A 24,818-nucleotide genomic window follows, 5' to 3' on the forward strand; every position below is an offset into this window, starting at 1 on the left:
TCCATTAGAAAAGATAGCCAGATTGTTACCAATAAATACATATGCTTTGACTTCAAGTTTGAAGCTTTTTAAACAAACTGCTGAATTTAAATTTTGGATTGTCTTATATCATCATATCATGATAAACCTACATTCTGAAAATATCAGGATATATGCTAAGGTCCATATCGTCCAACCCTAATTATATTATCTTTTTTTTTTTCATGGACTAGGGGTCTACTACTTTACTTTCACTCATGGGTCCTTACAACCGTTGTCACGTTTCTCCGTCTTACGCCCCAGCTGACCCGTGCCCATGCCTCAGTGTTTCCACATTGGAGATTTGCAGTAGAATGCCACATTTGTCTTTCATGAAGAAGCTGCTCTCTGTATGAAGCCCTGACAAATCTGATACATATCTCTTTCTTTCTAACACCTTCCTCGAACCTTCGATGTAGGATTGACCCCGGGATGCAGAGACAGAAGCAGAACTGTCAGAAATGCAGGCTTTAATAACCAACTCACGTAGAGGGCAATAGTGCACAGGAAAAAAACAAAATAATCGCTATTTTTTCAATAGGAAAAAAAAGTTGGGGTTTCTACCCCCATTCCAAAAACATGTTAATTTCATTGGCCGCTCCAAATTGTCCATAGGTATGAATATGAGTGTGAATGGTTCTGAAAATTAGTTGTTTTTCCCAACAAATCAGATCTTGTTTAAATATTACACATCAACAGGATGCTTCATTTAAGAACATTTAGATTATTAAACAGAACAGTAATAACATACTGTAAACAATTTTTGATTACCAATACAGACAAATGACAAAATGACATATTTTGCAGAGAAAACATTTTTGACCTACTTTAATTTTGGCTTATTTCAAGGTGAGCGAGCTTCAGGATAAAGCTTCTTCATTTTGCACTAATGTCATTCCATTTTCACTTATTTTAATAATATTTCACTTCTTATCAGCTAAGTATTTTATGCTTATTTCAAGGTCTGTCAAATACTTTCAGCACACGGCTTTGCATAGATACACTAATATGAGTTATTAGGTTGGGGCGGCCATTTGTTGAAATTGAATGTTGATGGCCTCCAAAAAGTCAAACCCAGCTCCAAATTTTTTATTGGTTCTAATAAGGTAAAAAAAAAAAAAAAAAGAATTTTATTCTAAAAATAAGAATTTCCAGCTTAATGCTCCTGTTTATTTTTAATATAAAAAACTTAAATCTAGGATTTCCGTCCTGATTATTTATAGACATACAAATCTCAATTCAGGATTTCTTAAGTAAAATTTACTTTCACTAGTTTTTGTTTTTTTTTTTTTTTGTTTTTTTTCAAAAAAAGTAGTATTTTTATCTTATATTTGGCCAACTTTTTTTTGCAGTTCAAACATCGTACTGTCACTCGATCACGTTTTACAAAAAAAAAAAAAAATCATTAATAAATGATCACTGCTAAGTGGTTGAATATGATTTTGTTTGTTTGTTTTGGTGTTTTCCTGATTACGGAGTCGCCTAAGTGGAAAATCATAAAAAAATACATAATCAAATTACACATATTAATTACCTAAGTTAAGCATTTTCAGCATACAAATGGCTAAATTCATGAAAATAATGTTTTGTTTGCACCTTTTAAGAAGCAATGACATACAGAAAACTAAATACTTATATGTTTATATACATATATATATATATATAATTTTGTGGGTAATTTATTTTCCAACCTACTTGACCAAAACAGACATTACGTCCTCTTGGAAGGCAAGTTCTAACAATAAAAGAATAGAGAATAGGCTGAATAGGTGTAAGATATGCTAACACAATGCTTATTCAGCTACACAAAAAATAAACATGAACGGAAAAGGTGTCCAGTGTTTATGTAACAAACTATTTTTTTAATTTATGAGTCACTCAGGAGTATAAGTTGGGGGTTATGTTGCAGCCACAGTCAACAAAAAAAAAAAACAGGCAAAAAAAAAGCCTTTGGCTATGTTCACCCTGCAGGTCACTTCCGATGTGTTGTGTTGTGAACTGATTTTGTTTCAGTGTGAGCAGTACAATTCTCACATACGACTTGGTTTGTATGTAGATCTTATATGTAATCTTATACGTAATCTTTACTTGTGTAAAAACACAGAAATGTGTGTGACATCGCATTCTTATTAACAAGTTGCATTTTATTGGTAGTGTGAGTTGAATTTTAACAAAAACATCAGAATCGGTCATCCTACCCTGCACGGTGAATGTAGCCTTTGAGAGGTTTGTTCTCCTATACCCAAAAAATGGAAGCAAATGAGTGCGATGATATCATCAGGCTTCAAACTGACACTACCCACACAACTTTGTCACATATTCACAGCCAGGTGTGAACGCACATCAACCCTTTAATATCTACATCTACATTTTATCACTCCCACCGCAATTTGGAATAAAGCCTCCACAAAAGATAAATTGGTGTAATTCACATGCATGAGAGTTGCATTTGCAAGCGTGTAAAACACATAACTCCACTCAGAATACATGTGAAGATGAAGGAGAACCACATGTTGCAGACTGTAGCAAAGTACGGAACGTGGGCCACATCCGCCTCTTTATCTGTCCTTGAGCAACCCACATTAGGTTCACTGAATTTTGAAAATTAAATTCAAAGAAGGTTACTCCATGCATGGATTTAAATCAAAATAAAACAAATAATAAAATATGAATTTTTGTAAAAGTACCTTGTGCAAAATGTTATCAGAATAAAATGTAAAAAAAATATAGGAATAAAGTCAGAATTTCGAGAAGGAAAATAACAAGTAAGTTGAAATAATTGGGGGGACAAAAAAACATCAGAAATTCCAAAAAATATATTTCCAAAATAAATTGAAAAGTTGTAATGAGAAAAAAATCTTAATTTTACGAGAATAAATTGTGATATTATGACGAAAAATGTCACATTAGTCTCATAGAGTTGAACTATTAAAGCTTATTTGTATTATTTTGCAATATTATGAGAGAGGGCCGCACTGTGTGTAAGTGGTTAGCATGTAGGCAAACGCAGTCAGGAGGAACACCTGGGTTCGATTCTCTGGTTGGGCATCCCTGTGTGGAGTTTGCATGTTCTCCCCGTGCATGCGTGGGTTTTTCTCCGGGTACTCCGGTTTCCTCCCACATTCCAAAAACATGCTAGGTTAATTGGCCAATCCAAATTGTCCATAGGTATGAATGTGAGTGTGAATGGTTGTTTGTCTATATGTGCCCTGTGATTGGCTGGCCACCAGTCCAGGGTGGACCCTGCCTCTCGCCCGCCAGACAGCTGGGATAGGCTCCAGTATAACCGCAACCCTCGTGAGGATAAGCGATAGAGAAGATGGATGGATGGAAAATTTTTACTTATTACATCACCAATGATGTAACATCACACATCTTTTACATCAATAAGTAATATTAAACTATATAAATAAAACATGTTATCAATGTCCGACCAACATTTGACTTGAAACGTTACCGGCTTCTTATGGGTTAAATAAGCAAATACATATAAAACAAATGTAACTACTATCAAAGTAAAAGTATGTGCATTAGGGGTGCAAAAACGCCTATCCCCTCCACTGATCAGCTGACTGTCTTTGTGAAAGTGGTGTAAGTGATTGGCGCCCTGCAAAGCTTTGGCAGTAAGCACTTGGCAGGTTTGTGGTGAGTTTGAGGCTCGCCATGTGATCATCCATCAGGCAGCATCTATAAAGCCCAAGTCCCAACCCGCTGTACTTGGTAGTGTGGGCAAAATTTGGTGATGAGTACCACCTTAGCAAGGATTTGGTAGCATGACTGTGGCATGCAAACTATGGAGCACTTTTAGTGGAGGGGGAACTTTTGTTGTGTGCAGGGCTGTATCGGGCTCTGGATGATGTGATGAGTGAGCGTTTGTATGTCGGCCGATTTTACTCATGGATTATCAGGATTGGTATCTGCAGCATAAAATCCTGATCAGAGCATCCCTAATATGCATGGTTGCAAGAGCCGAAAAGATATGCCAGCTACAAGTCTTTTGCTCTGCAAGTTTTTGCTCTTAGGGTTGCATAAATAAATTGTGTATGTATATTAAAGTAAATGTCTGCTTTAAACTACATATTGCATTTTGTTTTCTGTGTTTCCATATCCAATATTCTTTGGCACATGAGGTATGGTACTTTTTATTGAATTATTATCACATGCGCTGTACTCCAATATTTTTATCAGACAAATCATGTTTTATTTGAACCCATCTGAATAATAAATCTGTTTCCTCATAGTATTAATTGAGTAATGTTGTCCTTTCCATATTTTTCCTGCGAATTAAAAAAAAACAAAAAACTGTTTGGTCTGTTCAACCTAGATGTATTGAGGACTACAAACGGGGACCAGACGGGAGATCTTGTCTGCCATTATCTGAGTCCTGCACAGAGGGGATCGACTGCGGGGAGGCTGTAGATGTTCCGGCAAACCAGACGGTGTTTGGAGACCTTTTCTATGGATACAACAACCATACCAAAGAAAGCACTTCTGGACAAATCCTCAAGGCCACGTTCAGGTACACTGCAAATGATTATGATGATTATTATTATTTGTATATTTGTATTTATTATGAATGTTCTATTGGTGGAACTACAAACACACAACTTCACAACAATATTACAACGTCCCACACTCTATTTGTTTGTCGTAAGCTACTAAAGCAACTGTTGTGTTTACAGCCAATGTTTGAACCCCAAAAATCCAAAAACAAACAAAAAATACTGCTGGCAAGGCCGTGGCACATGCACACATAAGGAACACCGGCTCCTTGTGATGTCACAGGGAGCCAGTGTTAGAAAAAAAAACTACATTCTAAAAATATATATTCTATATTCTATATAGTCAGGAAAGTGGAAAAAAGCATAATAGGTCCCATTTAAAGGAAAAGTGCACTTTTGGGGCAATTTTGCCCATCTTCTACAATCCCTATGTGAGACATAAACACATGTCTTTTTGTGTGTTGTAAAGGTATAACAGAGTGGTCATTACTGCAATTATCAAGCACTTATTCCGCCTATAAAGCGTTCTTAAAAAGCACCATCAATGCTCCATTTACATATAACGAGGAGATGCATATAACCAAGCTACTGCGACATTATTATTGAGTGAATGCTGAAATGATGCTCCATTTTTCTTCTGCTGCTTCTTCTCTTTCACAATTCTTCTTATTCAGCCTTTTTTTAAAACTACTTCCCCATTACTTAACCAATTCAAAGAAATGTTCAGCTCAGCGGGGACAAGTGTGCTACCAATTCAGATTTTAAAAATATCCTTAGTCTTTTCTGTGAAAATGTTCCCATTGGAAATGAATGGGTAATAATTTAAATGGTGCAAAAGTCATCGGAGACTTTCCCTTACTGAATCACTCTGTTGATTCTATGACTGCGACACAGCTTAGGTGGTAAGAGCCGTTGGTTCCCAAAGGTAGTCAGTTTAAATCCAATGCATACCGTCATCATATCGCCAATTGACCTGGAGAAAAAACACGCAGAACCCACAGAGAACATGCAAAGTCCACACAGAGATGCCAGACACCACTGCTGAGTTTGGAAACTTTAGCTTAGGTGCAGGCATCCGTTTCTGTATTTCTGTGTGATATCTTACTCTCCAGCACGGTCACTTAGGTCCGAGGGCCAGCTCCAACTTGTGGTGCCCAAGACGACACTTAAGACCAGGGGAGACCGAGCCTTTTCTGTGGTTGGCCCCAAGCTATGGAACTCTTTCCCCTCCCAAGTAAAAAAGGGCACCAACATCGAAAGTCACGTCTTAAAACCCACTCTTATTCTCTGGCTTTTAACTCGGAGTGAGTCGTATGGTCCTGTGTCTTTTAATTCTTTCTTTTTATTTTAATTGGTTTTATTTTTTATACTTTTATTGCTTTCCGTCTTGTTTTTAATATTTTAATATCTATTTTACTATTTTATTTCTTATTTAATCTTTTAGTTTTGGATTAAATTCAATTTATACCTTTTATTTATTGTATTTTATTTTTACTTTTTATTTCACTAGTCTGTGCAGCACTTTAGAAACTCTGTTTATAAAATGTGCTATATAAATAAAGTGGATCGGATTGGATATCAATGCCCCGACGACACAAGTTCCTGCTCAAAAATGGTCAAAACATGCAAAATACTGTAAGTATTATGTTTTCATGAATGTACCTGTTACTACAGGGGCACAGCATGTACATAAAACCATAAATGTTGGAGTTTTTTGGAGGTGTTTTAATCTTAGTCTTTGTAGGATCCCATTATGTGCAGTAACAAGCTATTTTATCTGTTTTTTTTTTTTTTATCTCTTTAGAACACAGAAAAGAGAAAGGACGTGTGTTCATGTCTCACATAAGGATTGTGGACAGTGGGCATTCAAAAAAAAGTGCAGTTTTTCACTACCCTAACCTGGTGCAACTCATGTGGGGTTCCCCAGGGATCGGTGCTTGGACTCAATCTATTCACTCTTTCCCTTCACTATGCACAATAGTCTCAACAGTACCACTAACTACTAATTTGGCACAGCTCCGAAGTCAATGGGTGGAAACTGAACACAAAACAGGAAGTGATAAGTGAAATCACATCACACAAGTATACAGTATTCTTTCTTTTATTTATTTAAGTGTGCTTAACTCTCATAAGCACTATTATTTCTTGGAGAGGCCAGAAGGTCAGCAAAGTCATGGGATATCTCCATAAAGATTTTTAGCGGCTTCCAAGTCTGCCTGCAGGCAACCCACCCTCCAAGGGACCACCAGAAGAGTTGCAGAGAAAGCAATTGAGGGCTGATATCATCAAGAATGTAAATCTGCAATGCTCTGATCTCATTTGAAAGTGCTTGAGAAAAGAAGTCTTTGAAGAGTGCCAAATGCTTCCTTTGCACGCAATGTGATGAAAGAGTTGGGTACATACTTTCAGAAGGCAAACTTACTGCATGCTTCAATTCAAGAAATTTATATAACTCTGAAATAACAGCAGTACAAATCTGAAAACTATATATTTGGATGCGAGTGAGTGTTTTGTAAGTTTCTAATGCCAAGTCCAGTCAGTGAAATTTGAGTCCTTCCATGCCTTACATACGTGTACTGTAAGTGCTGTTTATTGTCTCCCAAACAAAATGCTAGTTTAACAGTGTAACAATCTATTTATTCTTACAGTGAATGCATTTTTAATTGTTTTATTTTTTTTTTTTTATAAAATAAGACCAGTGCAGCAGGGAGCAGTAGTGAAAGAAATGCAGCAAAAGATATAAACGACATGTCCCGCCAAGGTCAGTGGTAACAAAAAGCGTTGTGTCCTTATTGGAGTCGACTGTTAGCCCTGGAGAGACATTGTTTGAGAAGGGGACAGATGGAAGCATAGCAAGGAAACCTCTCAGTGATGTTTGCTGGCATCTCTTCAAAGGCCGATACCCTTGTTTCTGTTGCACTGTGGAGTGGCGCTAAACATCTGTTTCCATCTGTCACTCATCATCAAAAGATCATATGAATATGTTTTAATCATGATATGACTCTTAAAAGGTGGCAATGCACATGCAGATACTATCTTTTTTTGGTTAATTGCTTCCAACTTGACCGTGATAAATGAATCTGTTTAGGACCTTTTCAATATGTTTTTTTAAAATTACTATAGCCCTCTGTCAAATAGCCACGTTTACATGAGTTTTTCTCTTTCCGAATGGACTTTCCGAAAAAAGCAATGGTATACATGGAAAGGAATATTCCAATCGTGTGTCTACATGCGCCGCTATAATCAACCAGAATAGTCAATGAGGCATGCGCAGTAAAACGTAAACACCAACATCACGTGATACCGACTTCCTCGAGTTTTTCTTTCACTTGTTGGAATAACTCCGTATTGCCAGTTTTTCCTTTGTCCAGTCTTGAAATTTAGTTTGAATCAAAAACAAACTTTCCGTAGCAGTCCAGTGCCGATTGCTCGCATTTTTTTTTAAATCGAAGAACGTCTCGAGCTGCGTGTTATGTCATATCTCAACATTCGCTGAAAGAACGCACCCCGGGAACAGGAAAAGATAAAGTTCAATCTTGCTAATATTTTATAATTAAGCCCAGTACATGTTTTATATAGATATGTATTTTCATTTTTAATAAAACTGGACTTGTGAATGGCGTATAGAAGGGTTTAGATTCTGTTCCACAGATGGCGCTAATGCACACTAAAGCTGCTTGTCAACCGCCAATAAACAACAGAAGAAGAAAAACACCACGAAGAAGAACGCAGTCTGACAACTTTCCGATTGAGCGGGTACAAGATACCTCAATCGGATTGGGGAAAGGAATATTCCACCCCTATGAATCTGATTATATATTCATTCGGATTGGCACTTTTCTTTCGGAATGAGGTGTACACAAATGTTTGATTGGCTGGCCACTAGTCCAGGGTGTACCCTGCCTCTCGCCCGAAGACAGCTGGGATAGGCTCCAGCACCCCCTGCGACCCTTGTGAGGAAAAGCAGCAGAAAATGAATGAATGTTATTTTTATATTTACTGTACAAGTCATTTTCCATCCAAGCTGAGTAGGAACAATGCCGTCTGTTCTGAGCTTCAGTAAATTTAACATTCCACTCTGCTTGTTCCGTCCATTCACCCTCCCAAAGTTTTAGTTTTAGATTTGCTTTCTCATCGTCTTCGCAATTTTATTGAGCCCACAGGGTCGTTTGTCAAAGTTCTTAATGATTTGCAACTAGGAGGAACTTCCAAAAATGGACCCGGGTTGGTAATAGAATACATAAAATACATAGTTTTTAAAATTAAGCTATCATGAATAAATATTGAAAATGAATCACATTTTATAAAATCCCTGCACGTTGTTGTTGCAAGTTGTTGTCGGAATGAACCTTACTGGCATCGTAAGACTGATGGAGGCGATCAAACGAGTGAGTTCAACCAAGAGTCATCTTGGCAACAATCTGTCTTCAGAGAAAAGATGAGTCATGTTGCAGCAAATATTTGAACATAATGACAAACGACTGTGCTAAATTTAATACTTGTCGAGAAATGAAAAGCTTTTGCATAATTGGCGCTCTGTACTGATTTCCTGTTAATACTGTGCCAAAAATATTACATGAAAAACACAAGAATTAATTTAATGGATTCAGCTGTTTATGCAGCAGCATGGGGGGGGGCTGTAGCAGCATGTGTGCTTCACAGCCTGGAGGCTCTGGGTTCGAATCGGCTTGGGTGTCTGTGTGGTTTTCTTCTGGTACCCGTGTGGTTTTTGCCTTTTTTTTTTTTGTTGGTTCATATTTAACTGTTATGATTAGCTTTGATTGGACGTTGGCAATGGTTCAGATTGACTTCAGGTGGCTGTTCAATACTGTAAAATACCATGTACCCCCCCAGTACCCTGGTACTCTTGCTCTTATAAAAGGTGAATTGATGGTAATCATTGGTGATACTACCCTAACCTGGTGCAACTCATGTGGTATTCCCCAGGGATCAATGCTTAGACTCATTCTATTCATTCTTTCCCTTCACTATGCACAATAGTCTAAAAACTGAACAGTTCCAAACGCACCCCACATGAAAACCAGACCTCTGCCAAAACCAGTGTCGTTTTGATATAACATACAACAGACAAAGACATAACTCATAACATTACCTTGCACCGCTACGTTTTCGTCTCCCCCAGATCAGACTCCGCTATTCCAATTCATACATTCATTCATTCATTTTCTACCGCTTTTTCCTCACGAGGGTCGCGGGGGTGCTGGAGCCTATCCCAGCTGTCTTTGGGCGAGAGGCGGGGTACACCCTGGACTGGTCGCCAGCCAATCACAGGGCACATATAGACAAACAACCATTCACACTCACATTCATACCTGTGGCCAATTAACCTAGCATGTTTTTGGAATGTGGGAGGAAACCGGAATACCCGGAGAAAACCCACGCATGCACAGGGAGAACATGCAAACTCCACACAGAGATGGCTGAGGGTGGAATTGAACCCTGGTCTCCTAGCTGTGAGGTCTGCGCGCTAACCAATTTATACATTTTTACAAATCTCTTTTTCCTTTATTACCTGCCTTGTGATACCTCCTCTCTAAAAAAGGACCTCCTCTCTTTTCTCTTTTACCAGGCAGAAGAACTTTGCTCGTAGCATTGAGCAGCAACTCCCAGATGGCATGGTGGTGGCATCTGTGCCAACAGAGGTTGAGTGTCGCGAGGAACTTTTGGACCCTGTGCCAGACCCAGAGTACCTCACAGGTAAAAACACTTGTATTGCAGGGAGAAATTGGGCGGAAATGGGGAAATTTGTGATTTTCTGACTGCAGGCATGAACTGTATAGATCAGGGGTGGGAAAACTACGGCCCGGGGGCCACATCCGGCCCGCCAAGTGTTTGAATACGGCCCGCCCAATCTTTCCAAAGTATTTCATTTAAACTCAACATACAACCTGGCATCATGGCCTGAGCCAACCTTTTGATGGTTTTATCAATTTCGTTTTTTGACATGGTCTGTTGTTTACAAAGTGCTCCTGAAAAAAGGGACACAAGCACATAATACTAATAATAATAATAACAATAATATTAATAATTATTATTAGATAATTATAATTATTAGAACTATTATGATTATTATAATTATTATATTAATGCTAATTATTATATTAATTATATATATAATATTATTGTTATATTTGCATATTTTACATAATAATAATAATATAATAATTCTTATTTTAATTTTATTGTAATTATTATAATATTTTATTATTTGTAAAATATTTAAATATAAATATAAAATAATAAATAATAATAGCAGATTGCATGACAATTTTACAGATACAATAATACCAGGTGGACTGGACCTGCCCGGACTTTACGTGTAAAATATATAGTCTGCCCCCCCCCCCCCCCCTGTAAATTTTGTCATATCAATGCGGCCCGCGAGTCAAAAAGTTTGCCCACCCCTGGTATAGATAGATCGGCAGAGTGATGGGACTGTGCAGAGATGTCATGCTTCTGAGTAACTAGGAGTGCTTGGTGTCTTGCTCAAGAGCAACTTGGTGGCACATAGGAAGTCATCTGTTGTCTCTCCAACAGCAGAGTACTAAGTCAAGTTTTGTATCGGGATGTTATTATGCATATATTTCACTCAATCTAATACATATAAATGAATACCATTTTTACATTGAAGTCTCTCCCAGTTACAATACAGATGGCGTCAACCTATATTTTACTCAATCTAATACATATAAATAACATTTTTACATTCAAGTCTCTCCCAGTTACAGTACAGATGGCGTCAACCTATCTTTTGTCAGAAAATCAACTTTTTAAAAAAATCAACTTGCCTTCAAATAATTGTTTCCACAGTGTAGTTCATAACAATTGTCGCTTATAAATAGATTTAGCCAATTAGCGGAGAATGACCCAAAAGCCAATTGCTTTCCTCCTCTGCAAATTAATTTTGTTAGAGCCCTCAAAATGTGAATACCCTCGAAGACACAATATACGCTGCAATGGTGGCCAAGCTCGTTAGTGTATGTTATTGCAAAGCCATGCTGGCATGCTTAACAGATAAATAGATGGATAGATTGATTACTTGATTAACTGACAAACAAGGCAATACATAATAGAGATTATACAATAAGAATAAATAAATATGTAACACATTATGTAAAATCTGTAGTGCAATAATGAATAATAAATATTAATAACTGCACTGCTCTGTCCAGAGTCCTTGTTATTAAGCAACATAACGAAGCTCAGCCTAGTAGTCCCCAATTAATGTGTGGTCCGGTTACCATATGCAACATCAAAAATGGCCAGCGTATAATATGCCGACCATCTTGTTGTATTATTAATAGACTGCATGAGTCCAACTGTGCTCGTAATATATTTTTATCAGAAAACGAATGATCAACTTCCTGTTGACTGGAAAAGATGCTCATGGTCAGAGTTCTGTTTTTGCTACCAAAGTTTTGAACTATTTTGGGATCTCCCTGACCGCACTTTGATAAGAAGACTAGAATACCTGGAGTGTGCTGACATCTCGAAATTCAACTTCGGACTGCTTAGGAACAATTCCGAGGAAAAAAACAATCAGGATTCCTAATAGTCTGGAAAGGCCATCCCTGTAAAAAAAAAAAAAAAAAAAAAGCTACCAGCAACAGAACCATTAAAAGCTTTGGAGCATCCAAGATGTGTGAAGACGGGGCGCCATTTATGCGGTCTCAGCCGTTGACCCAAGTGGAGCTCTCGATATATAATTACTTAAGGAATCTATTGATGGTGCAAATGGAGGACCAACCGCAGGAAATCACGGCACATACTGCGGCACAACTACCTATGATCTAAAAGGCCTGCAAAAAAAATATAGAACTCTACAACAATCAGAACTACAGTCTCAAAAAGAGTTTTGAAATTGTATCTGAGATTCATGAGGAGGTTAAACACCTGAGAGCGAAAAGTGGAGCACTGCGCAAAGAAATCAAGAAATCTGCCTTGAGCGTCACTTTTAAAGGAGATTTAAAAAAGCAAAAGAAAAAATAATTGAGGAAATCAAGAACACAATTGATGAGATGGATCAGAATGCACAAGTGAAGGGGCTCCAAATTAAACTCGGGTCATATGCCAGGGCGGTCAGGAACAAAGAAGCATATGAAATGCATATTGTTTCAACAAGCAACAAATGGTCAAAATAAATAATAATAAAGTTCAATATTTTTGACTGATAGTCCCCAGTCAACCACGAAACAGCAATCATTTATTCATATTTTTTTTAAAACTTGCATTAAAGCAAGGAAGTGATGTACAAAACAAACTTTTTATATCTGACTGCTGTGCCCCGCCCCGCTTTTTTCAACTGTGTATTAACCAATCAATGTTGTATTTTGGTGTGTCTTCTACTCTGTTTACTTGCTTTATTCAACTGCATTCTTCTGTAAAGTGTCTGAGTATTATGAAAAGCGCTATACAAATAAAATTTACTATTATTATTAGAATTATTATTAAATAGAAATATCGCAAGGGAGGACTGTAATTTATAAATGAGGAATTCTACTTCACTCATCACGGTCGGGTCTGAAACCAATTAACCGTGATAAACAAGGGGATACTGTAAAGTAAAAATAAAGAAATAAAAAATCCAGAATAGGGGCTGCGCGGTTGTCAAGTGGTTAGCGCACAGACCTCACAGCTAGGAAACCAGGATTCAATTCCACCCTCGGCCATCTCTGCGTGGGTTTCCTCCGGTTTCCTCCCACATTCCAAAAACATGCTAGGTTAATTGGCCACTCCAAATTGTCCATAGGTATGAATGTGAGTGTGAATGGTTGTTTGCCTATATGTGCCCTGTGATTGGCTGGCCACCAGTCCAGGGTGTACCCCGCCTCTCTCCCTAAGACAGCTGGGATAGGCTCCAGCACACCCGCGACCCTTGTGAGGAAAAGCGGTAGAAAATGAACGAACGAAAATCCAGAATAGGGGCTGCACGGTGGACAAGTGGGTTCAATTCCACCCAGGGTTCAATTCCATCCTCTGCCATTTCTGTGTGGAGTTTGCATGTTCTCCCCATGTATGCGTGGGTTTTCTCCGGGTTCCTCCCACATTCCAAAAACATGCTAGGTTAATTGGCTGCTCCAAATTGTCCATAGGTATGAATGTGAGTGTGAATGGTTGTTTGTCTATATGTGCCCTGCGATTGGCTGGCGACCACTCCTGGATGTACCCCGCCTCTTTCCCAAAGACAGCTGGGATAGGCTCCAGCACAACTGCGACCCTTGTGAGGATAAGCGGTAGAAAATGAATGAATGAAAATCCAGAATAAATAACATGAATAAAAATCCATCCCTCCATCCATTTTCTATGTCGCTTATCCTATGCTGGAGCCTATCCCAGCTGTCCTTGGGCGAGAGGCGGGGTACACCCTGGACTGGTTGTGAAATAAAGATGTGTAATTCAGTAGGTGTTGGAGAAAGTATTGTTGGCAATCAGGCTGTATACATCTCAGGGGGATTTGGTGAGAGAAGCGCCGCCAAAACAGAATGTTTCCACCTCCATGTTTGACAGTAGGGATGGCGTTATTGGACACTCACCATTTCTCTGCCTCCAAACAATCCAATCCATCCAGATAACCACTCATTTGATACCAGAGAGTAGAGTTGTCGTTTTTTTTGTTGTTGGATTACTTTAAATTGTGCTGCAGAATAACATATTTATTAATTAATTTGATAAAGACTTTGAAATTTCCTACTTTGACACTTTTGCCGCGTTGAAAGTTGTGGAAAAAGGAAAAGGCACTAGCTCCGAGCATCTTTTATATTGAAGATGTTTCTCAATAAGCGACACGCTGTTCTGCCACCTTGTCAGAAATGATCCAAGTGTCATGCAAATGCTTCATGGAAGCTGACAAGCGTTCCCTCCATGAATGCACCCAGCACAGCCGCAGGCACAACAAATGTGTTATTTCAGTTCAGAGCCTGGACACAACACTGTACATTGTAGAAGGCTTTTTGCTTAGTACACTATATCCTCTTAGGTTTTTTTTTTTTTTTTTATACTTATTTACTTTTTTAATCTACTTTAACTTTTAATTGGCTGTGACAGTAAGTCAAGCTAAAAATCGGTAATACACTACGGACTTAATAAAGGTGAACTCATGCGTGGTCATTAAAACCCCGACTGGTCGCCCATGCTGAGGTGCGAGCTTCTGACAAAACAAAACATTTTTTTGGCACCCAAACAAACATCATCAACTTTACATTTACAAGGTGGATGATATCGGTATGGATTTTATCGGGAGTACTCATTTTCCGAGAGCCTTGTGGTAAAATTGGGAGGAATGGCATCTCTCCAGAGTCTGGGCAAAATTTAAAGCAATTTTTTTCCAAAAATCTTAAAGTATTCAAGAGTTGAGGAATCGATTGTACTTATTTGTGATGCTTGTTCAATTACTCGCAAAAGTTTTTGCCCCTGATTTCATTTTTGCTTGTTTGTCACATGTAAACATTTCTGATCGTCAAATTTTTTTTTTTACATAAACAAATTTAAAATGCAGTTTTAACATAAAACTTAAGGAAGAAAAAAATAAAATACTTAACTTTGGTTTATCACACCTGAGTTTAATTTCTCTAGCCAAGACGTCATCTTACCTTACCTTGCATCCGTTCTTTTGGCCGCCATCTGACCTTACCTTGCATCCGTTGTCTTGGCCACCATCTTACCTTACCTTGCATCCGTTCTCTTGGCCGCCATCTTACCTTACCTTGCATCCGTTCCTTACCTTGCATCTGTTCTCAAGGCCACCATCTTACCTTACCTTGCATCCGTTCTATTGGCCGCCATCTTACCTTACCTTGCATCTGTTATCTTGGCCGTCTTCTTACCTTACGTTGCATCCGTTCTCGTGGCCACCATGTTACCTTATCTTGCATCCGTTCTCTTGGCCGCCATCTTACCTTACCTTGCATCTGTTCTCTTAGCCGCCATCTTACCTTACCTTGCATCTGTTCTCTTGGCCGCCATCTTACCTTACCTTGCATCTGTTCTCTTGGCCGCCATCTTACCTTACCTTGCATCCGTTCCTTACCTTGCATCTGTTCTCAAGGCCACCATCTTACCTTACCTTGCATCCGTTCTATTGGCCGCCATCTTACCTTACCTTGCATCTGTTATCTTGGCCATCATCTTACCTTACCTTGCATCCGTTCTCGTGGCCACCATGTTACCTTACCTTGCATCCGTTCTCTTGGCCGCCATCTTACCTTACCTTGCATCCGTTCTTTTGGCCGCCATCTTAGCTTACCTTGCATCTGTTCTTTTGGCCACCATCTTACCTTACCTTGCATCCGTTCTCTTGGCCACCATCTTACCTTACCTTGCATCCGTTCCTTACCTTGCATCTGTTCTCGTGGCCACCATCTTACCTTACCTTGCATCCGTTCTCAAGGCCACCATCTTACCTTACCTTGCATCTGTTCTCTTGGCCGCCATCTTACCTTACCTTGCATCCGTTCTCTTGGCCGCCATCTTACCTTACCTTGCATCCGTTCTCTTGGCCGCCATCTTACCTTACCTTGCATCCGTTCCTTACCTTGCATCTGTTCTCGTGGCCACCATCTTACCTTACCTTGCATCCGTTCTCAAGGCCACCATCTTACCTTACCTTGCATCCATTCTCTTGGCCACCATCTTACCTTACCTTGCATCTGTTCTCGTGGCCACCATCTTACCTTACCTTGCATCCGTTCTCAAGGCCACCATCTTACCTTACCTTGCATCCATTCTCTTGGCCACCATCTTACCTTACCTTGCATCTGTTCTCTTGGCCACCATCTTACCTTACCTTGCATCCGTTCTCTTGGCCGCCATCTTACCTTACCTTGCATCCGTTCTCTTGGCCGCCATCTTACCTTACCTTGCATCCGTTCTCTTGGCCACCATCTTACCTTACCTTGCATCCGTTCCTTACCTTGCATCTGTTCTCAAGGCCACCATCTTACCTTACCTTGCATCTGTTCTCTTGGCCACCATCTTACCTTACCTTGCATCCGTTCTCTTGGCCGCCATCTTACCTTACCTTGCATCCGTTCTCTTGGCCGCCATCTTAGCTTACCTTGCATCCGTTCTCTTGGCTGCCATCTTACCTTACCTTGCATCCGTTCTCTTGGCCGCCATCTTACCTTACCTTGCATCCGTTTTCTTGGCCGCCATCTTACCTTACCTTGCATCCGTTCTCTTGGCTGCCATCTTACCTTACCTTGCATCTGTTCTCTTGGCCTCGGCATTTCTCCAGAGTCCTAACATAACTGTCCACCACAATGCTAACCTACATCAGCAAGCTGGCAACCCGCTGCTTCCTCTCAGCTCCAGGCATGCCTTCAGTATTATCATTTTAAGCCACAGTAAATCGAGTCAGGTTGCTGTCCATCGGGTATACGTACAGACTGTGGCTCGGTCAGAAAGTGGAATATCTGTTTAGCCACAATGAGCGCTTGCCGCCCCCCCCAATCTCATGCTGATTAGGCCAAGTTGGGTTACTCTGGTCAGTGTATTTGTCACAATGTCAGCAGTCCTTGTTCCAGCTCTCTCTGGCCCCCATAGAGGTGAAATCATTCATCTTCCTATTCATCTCCAGGCTTTAAAGCCATTCATCACAGGACCAGAGACCTGCATCAATTATTTCGAAGGGGAAAAGAGTGAGGAAAGGGAAGCTTTTGAAAGGCAAATACATTTTAATTTAATTGGAAAGCTCGCATGCTCTAGGCTGCTAAGCAGATTTCCCCAAAGATGGTGCACAGAGATTGCTGATCAGTACAGGACCGATAGAAAGAAAAGAAAACAAAAAGGAAACAATGGAGAGGAGAAGAATGGAAAAACATACAATTACAGTCTAGCACAGACAGGAAGCACAAAAGCCCCAACAAGTCAATGTTGAAGATCAGCGCTGGATGATGGGATTGTTTGGACGGGATGGAGACATGGCAAAAAAAAAAAAAAAATCAACAAAAATGACTTCTTACCTACTTTAGTGATTGCTCCTTCCTTTTCAGAGCAGCACACCACCCAGTGTCAAAAGCAAGGAAGTAATAACAATCCTTGTTCAAACTAGATGTTCTGATGCATGCTGTGTTTTTTTTTATTTTCAGAGCTGAAATCCCGACAGAACTAAATTGCTCAAATGAGCCCTGAACACTTTTGAAATAAACGTTGTAATCATTCACTCAGGAAACCGAATTTAGTTTAGCTCAGACAAATGGTTCCTGCTTCCAAGTGAACATTTACATGTACTTTACCAGTTTTATGTACTCGTAAAATGTATTCACAAAGTTTTGAAATTGCAAACTGTGCTCTCAATTAAATATCTACTAATCAGCCAGAATCACAGTTTGGTACATACCTCAGTGTTAAGATAAAGGTTCATTTTGGGGAAAGTGCTTAACCTTTATAGATACAGTTTTCATGTTTTTAAATGAAACAAAAACTGCAAACTGCTTACCAATAAGTTTCCAATAAATAAATACGAGACATGATCAGAATCTTAAGACCAGATAAAAAATAGCTAGAATGTACCTTTTGACTTTGTCCATTTTCAAATTTAAACTGGAAGGCCAAATGGTCCCAAATAGGATATTTTATGCACGGAAAAGTTTTTTCAAACTGAACTATACTGCATTTGTTTCCGACTAGACGCATCACGCCATGAGGACTTCATGTCCCTCACTGTTGATGTTTCTCATGTAGCAAATTTGCACGAAAAATCTGATTGGACCCCATGGGAAATTTGTAACATCTTTAGGTTGCAGATGACCTGGCTTATTTGAGTCTCTGAGATCTTTCCCAAAACACTTAAATCAGGCTGTGTATCTTGAATATGAAGACACTACCTCTGTATCGTGCAGGAAACATGGAGGGCAACCAAGAGTACGATTAAGAAAGTACAGACTTCAATGATTAGCTGCCTCAAAAGGTTTCTACAGATGATGGCCAGACCTTATGATAATTGATAATGGTAATGATTTAATTTGATTTGAACATGCATCAGATTACAGTTGAATACATCACATTATCAATTCACAGTTCCACATGTCCAAAATGAGTCGGAAGAAGCAAAGCTTATTAAATCCTACTTGCTGGTATGATTTTTTTTTTCACCCATACAGAAGTATAAGGTGATATAACCATATAGTGACATAATGGTAAACATACTAACCATAACAATCAGTTATCACAATTATCACACAGAACTAACTGTGGCAAAGAACCAACCGATTGCCTGTACAAAATTAGGTTAGGAAGCGATGGATTGGTCACTTATTACCAAAGTCACCGACCAACATCTTACACAGAATCCTGCAAATCAGAGAAACCCAGGACGACCAAAAGACTCATGCCGAAATGACATCAGGTCTACACCTGGAAACTGCTTGAGAGACTTACCCATAATATATTCAATTTGGTCTGTTTTAAACTTCAGTTATATTGTTTTGTATTAATTTTTTTCCATATATGTGTGTGTGTATTTGTAGTAGTAGAAACAATGCAATACCACACATTTTGAATACAGTACTTAGCTACATAAGACAGTTCAAAACACCCCAAAAATACACTCAGTAATGACATTTTTGAACAAAGTGTGTTTGTCAGTCAAAACCTACACAATATACCGTATTCTCTGGATTATAAGTCACTCCAGAGTATAAGTCGCACAAGGCCAAAAATGTATAATTAGGTAGAAAAAAACATACATAAGTCACACTGGAGTATACGTCACATTTTTGCGGGTAATTTCTTTTATAAATTACTTGATCAAAACAAACATTACGTCCTCTTGGAAGGCAAGTTCTAACAATAAAAGAATAGAAAACAGGCTGAATAGGTGTAAGATATGCTAACACAATGCTTATTCAGCTACACAAAAAATAAACATGAACAGAAAAGGTGTCCAGTGTTTATGTAACATAAATAGTTTTTCATTGATAAGTCGCTCTGGAGTATAAGTCGCAGGAACAGCCAACCTATGAACAAAAGTGCGACTTATAGTCAGGAAAATACAGTATACAGTAAAGTCTCGTTATATCGATATTCTCGGGAGTCGGAAAAAATACCGATATAACCGGACTATCCATATATCCGATCGTGCGCCAAACTGCATTAAAAGTGGGCGGATCTTTGATATGGCATGTAATTTTCTCCTTGAGTTCATGGATTGTGTATCTAGTATGCTTTTGTACTACAATAAATGTTGTACTACAGTAAATAAAAATAAACTTACGCTGTAGTGATTACCGGTTACCGGGACATAATTCACCCCGGAACATAATTCACCCCGGAACTATCGATAGGGAAGGTGTTGCCACCCGGAGGGGTAGGCGCGAGGGACGGGTGCTTTCCGCTGTGTGTGCTGCACTCTGGTGGTGGAAGTGTGAAAAATAAAGTTGACTGGAAGCAGCCATTCGCCGTGTTCTTTTTTGGTATTGAAATCCTTAAGCAAAGATTGATTTAAGCTGCTTTTGTATCGATATAAGCAGACCAAATTGGCTGGCGGGAGATGAAAAGGGCATCGTAGTAACCGGATTATCATAATAACCGTGTATCGTACTAACGGAGCTAATTATATCATAAAAGACTAGAAATTTGCCGGGAAATGAAAATAGTATCGTAATAAGTAGTAATTCGTTTTAACCGATATCGATATAACGAGACTTTACTGTATGTGTACTTGTTTCTTTGGCTAAAAAGTATCTTAATTCTAAAAAAAAACTCACTGTTGGAAGAAGCCAAAGCCTTCTCTTATTACAATTTCATTTGACATTTATGCTGAAAGGTTAAAACACTTAAATGCCTATTGTTCCAAAGTTAGCTTCTGTCCATTAATAAAACATGCTTCTTAGTACAGATTGCTGTGTAGGGAATCATGAATCATGAATGACATTGCAATCAGTGCATTCCAATATGGAGTCCCTTGATTAGAATTAAATTGATCACAGAGCAGTAAGGAGATGAAGCTCCTTATTTATTGTTCTTGTCTTAATGCTAGTATGCAGAGTTGTCTCCGTCAAGGCCATGATCCCCAGCTCTGTATTTGATTGCCCTGATCTTGTCATATTTAACCTGACCTCCTACGGGTCCCGCACATTTTTTTTTTCTCAGCACACACCCAATAACGTGAACCTTCACACGTGTCAGCACAGAGATGGCACGTAATCTATTTTTCATGAGGCCTTCATATAATTGGTCACACTATGGGAAGGTCATACCTTGAAGGTCCTTTGTGTTTCCTCCAAATGTTTCCAAGACAAAAACCTCAAAAAAATGTGGTTGGCACCTCTTTTGTATGTGAGTGTTCTCTGTCTTTGTCTCTCATTGACTGTAAATCTTTTCAGGTTGAACTTTACTTCCTGTTCTACAATAGTAAAAATTGTACTGACTAAATGTAGTGAATGAGTTAATCAACAGTGTTAAATACCCACCGGTGACACATTCGTGCACAATGGTAGGACGTGTGAGATCAAGTAGCTATTGTTAAACCCTGTAAAAGTCACTTATAGCTGTGCCAGAAACAAAGCTGCGAATAATGTTTTTTTTTCCAAGACGACATTTACATAGTCGGTAGGCTCGATTGTTTAACCTCGCAATGGTGCTGAATGGTAATTGTGTAAAAAGGGTCTGGCAAAGGAGGCCATGCACGAACTCTTAACAACTTACAAACTTCCCTGCATGCATTGTGTTTCATTCATTTATTCATTTTCTACCGCTTTTTTCCTCACGAGGGTCGTGGGGGGTGCTTGTTTGCTTGGAGGACGTTCATCGCGGTGGTTAACGGGGACCTATTACGATAATTTTTCAGTTCTTTGTATTAAGTTCTAGTCTCTTACAGAGCAGCTACAATAACCCACACTGAAAACGTTCTAGATCTTTCAGAATCTGCACCTATCCCCGCTGTATTTCCTACTCATTCATTCATTTTATTTTTTATTATTTTTTTTTATTTTATTTATTAATTTATTTATTTATTTATTTTTATTTTATTTATTTTTTATTTTTTATTTTATTTTTTTTTTAGTTACTTTAAAGAGCACCATTCATACACAAGGTCATTTAAATTGCTTTTGATTATGAGTTGATGGTGGCTCCCTAAATTTGTTTACTTGTGAAAGTTTATCAGTTTGAAGGCACTTTAAGTGTCATTTTCTTTCCCGACGGTAATCATGATTGCTTATTACGAGGAACATCTGTGTTCTTTAGTCGACTTTGCATTGCAACAAGCACACGTTTGTGCAGCACCTGGAATGGTTATATGATCTCAACGGAGGAAACATACTGCATGATGAAATACTTGTGTGATCCTCTCTAGGACAAGGCTCTTTGTCATCAGCTCCTGGTCTGAGCTTGTTGATCTTCAGTGGTTAAGGAAGGGCATCTGCAGCCCCATCGTTTCACCAGCTTCATCATCACTTTGTCTCCTCTTCTCCCGTGGGAGACAACCCGTGTTGCTGACGTAGTTGATTTGTTTGTGGAAAAGGCGTTGATGCAGACACGGCCTCAAAGCAGGGCTGCTGTGTTTTCAGCAGTAAGCTTAGTCTCCCTATGGAAAATCAAGTACAAACAAGTTTTGCATCACTCCCAATGTTCAGGGATTCAAACAATCCAACATGGCGTTATTCTCCCATTGATAAAAAATGCTGGCTTTTGAGGATAAAACTTGTAAACTTCCTAGTAAACAACATTCTGGACATATATAAATTCAGCATTAAGTGTACAGAGTACAACAGTTTAAAGCAAGGTAACTCACAGGCAATCTCTTTTAGAGCCAAACACAGTGTGGGGCCTTTTTAGATGAGGTTAAACTCCCTGTGCTTGGGTTTCCTCCAGGTACTCCGGTTTCCTCCCACATTCCCAAAAACATGCTAGGTTAATTAGCCACTCCAAATTGTCCATAGGTATGAATGTGAGTGTGAATGGTTGTTTGTCTATATGTGCCCTGTGATTGGCTGGCCACCAGTCCAGAGCGTACCCCGCCTCTCGCCTGAAGACAGCTGCCAGACACTCCCGTGTAGGCTCCAGCATACCCCCGAGCCTAGTGAGGAGAAACTGCATAGAAAACGGATGGATGGATAATGGCAGGCTCTTGTTTGACATTATCAAACGCCTTCAAGTACCCGTGACTAGCATAGCATAATAAACCAGCCCGGGGGTGTCTAAACTTTTCCCACCAGGACCAACATAATGAAAACTGAAAAGATGCAAGGGTCACTTTTGATTTTTTTTCAAAACAACACACATAAATATGCTGAGAAGTTATACAATTTAAAAGTTATTAAATTTTTTCTTATGTCATATTTCTTTTGGTTTGAAGGCAACTTTTTTCTCCTAGTATTTTGACTTTATTCTCTGAAATTTACATGTTTTTTATTTAAAAAAATCAACTGTTAAAACTTTTTTTGTACATTTGTTATAATCATGACTTTATTCCCATAATATTTAGACATATTTTTTTATTTTTCCACAAAACAAACTGTCCAAAAATTACATATTTATTCTGTTTTTTGTTCCTCATACGATTAAAATTACATATTTTATTATTAATATTAGTAATAGTAGTATTAGCATTATTATGAATAATATATATTAATAATTATATATAATATAAATATAATAATTATATAATAATAATAATAATAATAATAATAATTAATAATAATAATAATGATAATAATAATCCTTTATTTTTACTGCTGGGTTGTTTTTTTTTGGCGCAGGCCCCGGTCCCCACTTTGGACTCCTGCACGAGCCTGTTAAGTGGTGATTAGTTTCTTTGTGGCTACTGGAGGAATAGCAATTTAGTGCCAGATATTGCACACATTTAAAATAAATCAAGCTTTGATAGATATGAGGCAATAGATGGATTTTTTTCAAATCAGATTCAAGCTCAACACAGAAGTTGCAGCTGGGTACACGGTGATTTCCACAGCATGAACAGCACACTCTGCCTCCATCTCAACCTACTTCCGATTCAGCTTGAACTGCCTGACAGTACCAACCCAGTGGAAGGATGAACACTTAAATTGACAGCAATACAACAATGAAACACTTAATGGGAACTTAAGATACGATAGATCAGGGGTCTCAAACTCAATTTACCTGGGGGCCACTGGACCTAGGGTCTGGGTGAGACTGGGCCTCATCAGGGTTTCCCCAAAAAAAAACGCATTCATTAAAAACAAAAAAATTAAAAAAAACTTTTTTTTGGTTCCAATTTTCTACAAAAGCTCTGATAAAACATTCCAGTGTTCTCAAATATCTTAATGAAAAATAAATGAACAAATCAAGAATAAAGAAAATATATCAGTAATAAATAAATAAACATAATAATAATAATAAAACGGCAAATAAATAAAACTTAAGAAACCACATATAGTTGGTGGGTAGACAAATTATCTTTTTCAGATTAAAATTAACAAAGCATTATTAGAGCCCTGTAGACATGACAAAACACAACTATAGTCACATTTATACTCTTTTTATTTACAACATATTGCGCAACTGCAGGGTCTTGAGACACATGCTAACTCGCAAACTAGAGAGCTAGCGACCTAAACGGTAGCCTTCAAGTAATTTCCTTTCAACTTAAATAGCCAAAAACTTACCACTTCCACACGGATAGGGAGGATAACTATTAACAGTTATTTAACCTTTAACATGAACATTAATCAAACGTAATAATTTTTTCCGAGTACATGATACCATACAGCATCCATATCAAACTTGCGTGGGGGTCGCACTAACATTAAACTTTCATATCCGCGTGTTTGAGACCCCTGGTTTAGAATAATCCCTGAGTTCATTTTTCATCAGGGTCATCGACAAGGCTGATGCAAAAAAGTCCAGTTAACTGAACAAAAATATTTTGGACTGTGGGAGGACACCAAGGATTTAAGAAGGAACCCATGCAAGCAAAGGGAAGCATGTAAACTGCTTGTATTTCCTGTATTAATATCTCTGTATATAATATTTCCTGTCTGTTTAGAGGAATGATAACTTCCCACTCACAGTGCTCGATGCCGAGAAGCGTAAAGAAACTCACTCTACACAAGCCTTGGACGCAGATGTCATTGGTATCAGGTCACTAACATTAAACTTTCATATCAAGGCGGGGGCCTCAAACTAGTGTCCTGCGGACCACATTTGGCCCACGGGCCGCGTGTTTGAGACCAATGCTACAGATAGATCACTTTAGAATTGGAAGCAGCGATCAAATCACCATTGCTGAATCGGACTGATTTCCATTGTCATTATGCCATCATTATTTATACCATAATTTATGGCATTTTTATATGC

The 24,818-nt window shown here is 38.6% G+C and overlaps 1 protein-coding gene across 5 annotated transcripts in view; it reads left to right on the forward strand.

Annotated features, from left to right (window-relative positions):
• Positions 1-24,818, forward strand: part of astn1 (astrotactin 1) — a 275,092-nt gene that overhangs the window by 135,861 nt on the left and 114,413 nt on the right. For all 5 annotated transcript variants that reach the window (XM_058065280.2, XM_058065281.2, XM_058065284.2 and 2 more), the window contains 2 exons: positions 4,343-4,537; positions 10,111-10,238. In XM_058065280.2, the coding sequence (XP_057921263.2) occupies positions 4,343-4,537; positions 10,111-10,238 (323 nt within the window). The remainder of the gene's footprint in view (positions 1-4,342; positions 4,538-10,110; positions 10,239-24,818) is intronic.

The sequence above is a fragment of the Doryrhamphus excisus genome, linkage group LG11 (genome assembly GCF_037039965.1).
Source record: "Doryrhamphus excisus strain RoL-2023G ecotype Guam linkage group LG11, RoL_Dexc_Guam_v1.1, whole genome shotgun sequence".
Lineage (NCBI taxonomy): Eukaryota > Metazoa > Chordata > Actinopteri > Syngnathiformes > Syngnathidae > Doryrhamphus > Doryrhamphus excisus.